The sequence below is a fragment of the Gnatocerus cornutus genome, chromosome 5 (genome assembly GCF_029298725.1).
Source record: "Gnatocerus cornutus isolate USDA-ARS CGAHR chromosome 5, icGnaCorn1.1, whole genome shotgun sequence".
NCBI lineage: Eukaryota > Metazoa > Arthropoda > Insecta > Coleoptera > Tenebrionidae > Gnatocerus > Gnatocerus cornutus.
Window position 1 is genome coordinate 2,818,839 of NC_142237.1, and position 6,018 is coordinate 2,824,856.

General features: G+C 30.5%; 1 protein-coding gene across 1 annotated transcript; it reads left to right on the top strand.

Moving 5' to 3' along the window:
- Nucleotides 1-4,872: 4,872 nt before the first annotated feature.
- On the top strand, nucleotides 4,873-6,018 carry LOC148173696 (brachyurin-like). The gene is made up of 6 exons (XM_088036257.1): nucleotides 4,873-4,981; nucleotides 5,036-5,186; nucleotides 5,237-5,403; nucleotides 5,456-5,542; nucleotides 5,598-5,737; nucleotides 5,787-6,018. The coding sequence occupies exons 1-6, from the start codon at nucleotides 4,918-4,920 to the stop codon at nucleotides 5,961-5,963; spliced, it is 786 nt and encodes a 261-aa protein (XP_087892383.1). The 5' UTR covers nucleotides 4,873-4,917; the 3' UTR covers nucleotides 5,964-6,018.

Consider the following 6,018-nt stretch of genomic DNA (forward strand, 5'->3'; position numbering starts at 1 on the left):
CTCAATCGCCTTCCATATATTGTCCTTTGCTTGCCATGACACAGCTCCACTTCTTTTATTTTCCACAACGTTTTTATTTTTCACTACCAAACTCACTAGCATTTCTTCTTCGTTGGACGTGAAGTTTGGGCTGCGTTTAGAAGATGAAATTTTTCCCATGTTTATGTAAAAGACTCGAAAGAAAGTATTTGTTTAAAGTTTGATATCTTTGACGTATTGAAACTGACAGCTCAAGTTTACGTTGCGTTACAAACTTTTAGTAAACTAGTGGTCATTAAACCAAAAGCTTCAATTTGAATGAAATAAGGTAATGTTACTTGACTATTAGTTAACTTTTAGTTTGGGTTAACCAGTAGTCTTTAAAACTGAAGGTTAACCAAGAATTGAAATAACGGGCCTAAATGTTTGTAAGTTAACACTATAGGCTGGGTTTTTCCATCTTTAATTAACTTACAGTTTGAATTAACTAAAAGTTATCTACCATATATGTGTTTTTCCATTGTCGTAAACTAATAGTTTTGAATTAACTCTAATTTAATTTGACTAACACATAAAGTTTGAGTTAACTTGTAGTTTAAATTTAATTTACATAATTAAAAATTTGAAAATTCTACTACAAGTGTCAAAATGGATAATTGATATGATATAAATATATACAGTGTTGATGAGGATTATTGTGTGTAGTAAACTATTTTGAAAAATAGGAGGCAAATGATTGTTTCTAAGCAGAAGAAATTTAAGACACAATCAAATATGATTCAGATAAGTTGAAATTTAAATTTAAAAAAGTGCTTCATGCTTTCAAAATTTTTATTTTAGAAATTATGCCCTAATACCAGAAGAACAGTTATTGCTGACGCTATTGTTTTATGCCACTGGTTCTTTTTTGCGTATAGCAAGGGACTTTCAAAGCGTCAAAGACAATAAAGAAAGTTCGTAAAGCTTTATCTTCTCTTAGATCTTAATTTTAGACCGCAAAATTCAGTTCTAAGCAGAACATTGCAAGATTCCCATTATCTGTATTGGAACAATTGACTGCATTCGCGTTAAAATTTTATTCCCTGCTGGAATATTCAGAAACCGAAAACAATATTTCTCATTCAATGTGCTAACTGAAGCTGATGCTAAACCAAAAATTTTTGGATATTGTTGCTCGCTGGCCAGGATCTTCACATGATGCGCGTACTTTTCGTAATTCTTTACTGATGCGTAGGTTTGGAGCTGGAAATTATAAAAATTGTGTTCTTGTGGGCGATAGCGGTCATCCTGTGAAGTTCTAAAGTGCAGCTCATTGCTATCAGTCCACTAGTCAGTCTACTTTAGTGTAAATTTTCGAAAATTTTTTTGTGTAAATCAGGCTTTCAATTCCTTAAAGAGAAAATTAGGGGAAAAGGTTGACACGTTGCCAAAGTTGAGTATATTAATAAATAACTAATTAAAAATTTGTTGCAAAAGAATGATTTTAATAGAGATTTAACAAGTGTTGGCAATGTTGTGAAAAACGATTAGCTTCTACACATTTGCTGCCAATTGTTACCGATTAAAATCACTAAAGGCTGCTGCCAACTTAACTTTTTAATGAGTAGACCAATAGTAATGAGCTCTGGTATAGTTGTTTACACCTTTATCTACGCCAAACTCGAAATATGGCAGAAAATTTATACATCGAATGACAGATCAAAACAAGAAATGTTGTAGAGAAAGACTATGGAGTTTGGGAAAAAAGTCAAAAGTTGGCCTAGAAAACCTAGATACCGTTATTTAAATTTCAAATTTTTTGGTTAAACATCAGTTTACTAACTCTAAGCTGAAATATTGTGGAAAAACGCTTCAATTTTTACTTAGAAATTAACTTCTAGCTATTTTTAACTGTTCTTTGTGTAACTATAAGTTAAGTTGCCTGCACAAGTGCGATATGACTACCAACTTAGAGTTTGATGGAGAATTTTCCATTAAAAGAAAATGCGAGGGTTCTGGGATATGATGTTTTTAAAACAGCCTTACATTCCTAATGTAAATTCATTTGCAATTTTTTTTAAATTATCAGATTTTTAACTCAAGTATTGATTAACTCAATTTAACTCAATCAATTGGAAACAAAAATGTTTAAAATTTACAAAGTCATGAAATTTTACTTTTAAAATTAAATATAAAATTTGGTGGTGACTTGCGGTTAACGGCATACCAGCATCCGCTGGTATTTAATAAAATCAATTCCACCAAATTTAAAAACGGATATTTGGGTACTTCCGAATAAAACAAAATATTACAGGTAGGCAAAGAATATGTTCTAAAGCGGTTGGGTCTTAATAATCTGAAAATTAGATGTTGAAGTTGTTTTTAATCGCGGAAAATGCAAGATTATCGAAAAAATATTGTGTATTTCGAGCGCAAATGCAAATTGCCGATTTTTAGAGGTTGCCGCGCGACTTTAGACTTTTTGTCACTTTCAATCGGCAATGTGAATTTTTGCGCTCTTAATACACAAATAGCTATTAAAATTTGTGTAATTGTACTTTTGCCATCAGCTACTTATATTAACGTGAGTTTCAAAATTATGAAAGATATCGATCGATCTAGAAGGATTCTAAGTATTACTGTGTATTAAACTTTAACACTACTTTGTTTTTACTTTTCATACGTGGACGTCAAAAAAACTATACATTTTATAAGCATCACGAAAAATTAAAAAATAACATATCTTGACATAACTAAATATTTCAAAAATTAAGAACAAACTATATAAATTAGACTTTTTAAATTAGACTATTACCTTAAAATTTGTAAAAAATTAATAAAAAATTGTCAAAAAAGTCAATCAGATTTATAAAAGATTATCCTAAATTAGCAAAGTTTTTAATTTTTTTTTTGGAAAACAGTTGTTAATTTGACTATAACCGTAAGGCAAATGGCGTTATAAGCTTGCTTGTAAACCCTGCTTTATTACAAATTTATTAAAATAACGTTTATTGTTCTGTAACAGCAAAATTTTCTATTAAAAAAAAACTTTTGTAAATCACAAATTAGTTACACTAAAAATTTCAAAATTTCAAATTACCTTGGACAAATTGCCCAATTGCAAAATTATTGAAAAAGAAAGTATTTAAACAGCAAAATTTTTGGATTTAGAGTAGTCTTTTGAAAATCAATTAGACTATAAACTTGACATTTGACAATGTTGCCTTAAACTTGCATCTAGAATCTGCCTAATTACAAAATTATTAAAAAAAATGCAAAAAATACCAACAATTTATTGAATTTTTGAATCAATTTTCGAATCAATTTTAATTTGTCATTACAAATAATTAGACTTATTACTGAATTTGTGAAAAATAATGCCTTAGAAGAAAATTATCGAGACAGCCAAAACGGATTTATAAAATTGTATTCTGAATAAGCAAAATTTTAAAATTTCGATAAGATTTCTTTTGTAAAATTGTTAATTAGATTAAACCCTTAAAGTTTCTAGAAAATGGCGTTTTAAGTTTGCTTGTCAACCTGCCTAACTTCAAAGTTATTGAAAGAGCGAGACCAATTAAAAAAAATATTGTTCTGTGACAGCAAAATTTTGTAAATTTTGAAATTTGTGAAAAATAAGGCCTTAAACTTTCTTGTAAAATTACAAAATTATTGAAAAAGAAAGTTGCGAAAAAACTGATTATATTCAAACAGCAAAATGTAAAATAGTTTTCTCAAAATTAATTATAAATTAGACTATTAATGTCTTCCTCAATGAATGTTTTCATTTTGGAAAGTTTAAAAAATGCTACAGTAGCACAATTTGAGATATGTATTAAGGAATCATTGAAAATGTAAAATCATGTTTTGGGTAATTATTTTAACAAAGTTGGGGAAATTGCCAAAACACAGAAGTAACAACATAATAGAGCTGTACTGGTATCTAAAAATCAAATAGTTACGGGAGCGCCACAAAGCTTTTAATCGTCTAATCTTTTTATTTCAACCTGACGGTTATGTATGGAGACAACTCGGTGCTAACCTTCTTGGTCTTATGGCTACTTGAAATGCAAATAATCCGTTGTTTTATATAGAATAGACTGTTTTTTTGTCAACAAAGATGAGAAAAAAAAGGTTTCGAACAGTGATTTTTGAATTAGATTAACGATTGAAAATCTTTTGTAATCGTTAATCTAATTATTAAAATGTCGACAAAATGTATTAAAATTTATTTTTAGAATTCTTGCATGAGGGTTAAAATGTTATTATATTCAGATGCGGCGTCTTCAATTCTTGGTAGGAAATAAGTACAAAGTTGGGTCCCAATGGTCAATCGCCGGTCGGCCGAGTTGTAGTCGTCGAACCTTGATTAGGATTAGAGACCCCCTGTTGTTAGAGACTTTAAATCATGAGAACATTGAAGTGTTGGTTGCTGAGTTTTAGAAAATTGGGAATTATTTTTACATTACATTTTATTTTATTCTAAAGAAACTATTCATGTGGGGAAAAAACCAAGGAGTTTCCCGGATGTAGAATAAAATTTCTCATCTATCGAGTCGTAGTTCAAGCTAAAATTCCTAAAACTGTGTCCGTAAAACGACATGGCGTATTTTCAGTTTTTAATTTTTTTAAATAAATTTATAAGAACATTTTGAAAATTAAGGAGTTTCCCGTGTACATTTCGATGTTATCTACACGTACAAAAAAATCAAAACTCTTAATTTGTGGCCGTAAAAAGTAATGGCGTTTTGCGCTATTTCCTATGCACTTCGGCCGGGGTAGGACAGAGCCTTAATACCCAACCGCACATTATTATTTTTATGGAACTTATTAAATAGAACAATTTTGAGATCTAATCGTTTGTTAAGATAAGAATATCGAATACCTATTTAGTTTTATTAGATGATTGCTTGACGACAGATTATTTGTTGTATCTAAGCACCATCTAAGCACCATAAAATGAAGATCGAGTTACTTCTTCTGTGTGGACTGTTCATTATTGACGCAGAATCTGTAAAACCTGGTATGGATGGACGCATATTTCTAGTAAAATAAACTAATAAAATTGTTACTTCAGATTCTCGTATAATTGGTGGCATAAATGCTCCAGCAGGCAATTTCCCCTTTGTTGCTGCAATTCATGTTACAACATCAAACAGCAAATTTTTTTGCGGCGGTGCTCTTCTTCGCCCCCAATGGGTTCTGACGTCTGGTCATTGTGCCTACAAGTATTTTTGTTAGACAATAATAAATAATTCATTTTAATGTGAGTTTTCAGTGCTACGCTTTTTACGATTCAATTGGGATCTACAAGTTTAACACAGGCTGATCCGAATAGAGTTACTGTGGCTACTTCTGAATATTTTTTGTTTCCGGAGTTCAACCCCGAAACGTTTCAGCACGATCTTGCACTTATTAAATTACGAATGAATTTAACCTACTCTGGTGTGTAATAATTGTAGAAGAACAAAATGAAATACGATACTTTTTCTTTTAGATTGGATCTACCAAGTGGATATTTATCCTGGGACTTTTTTTGATTCGTATCCAGCGTTAGCTTTTGGATGGGGACAAACTAGTGATTGTAAGAATTGTTTTTTTATTTGCTGCTGTTATTATGTATTAACTATTAATTTTAGCTGAGGCTGAACTTTCTGAGCACCTCCAATACGTTGAGTTATCAGCCTTAACTAATTTAGAGTGTCAAGTAACTTATGGAAATCAAATTACCGAAAACATGGTTTGTGTTGAAGGAAACTATAATGAAGGAACTTGCATTGTAATTTTTTTTATTGGTAATACATTAATTAGTTAATGAAATGTTTTAGGGTGACATTGGTGGGCCTATCGTCCAGGATTTAACAAATCGTTATTGGCTAGTAGGAATTGCAAGTTTTATCAGTGGAAATGGATGTGAAAGTACTGATCCTTCTGGATTTACGAGAGTTTCTCCTTATTTTGTATGGGCAAGAGACACCATGAATGGAAATCCTTGGACAAATTAAATGACACCATTTTTTGAAAAAACTAATTTTAAATAAATTCTGATAAAATTTGAAA

Bases quoted from the DNA above. Each gene is read 5' to 3' on its own strand.
- LOC148173696 (XM_088036257.1), top strand. From the start codon at position 4,918: ATGAAGATCGAGTTACTTCTTCTGTGTGGACTGTTCATTATTGACGCA. The intron at 5,543-5,597 runs GTAAGAATTGTT...TATTAATTTTAG, and splicing joins ATGGGGACAAACTAGTGATT to CTGAGGCTGAACTTTCTGAG. The intron at 5,738-5,786 runs GTAATTTTTTTT...GAAATGTTTTAG, and splicing joins ATAATGAAGGAACTTGCATT to GGTGACATTGGTGGGCCTAT.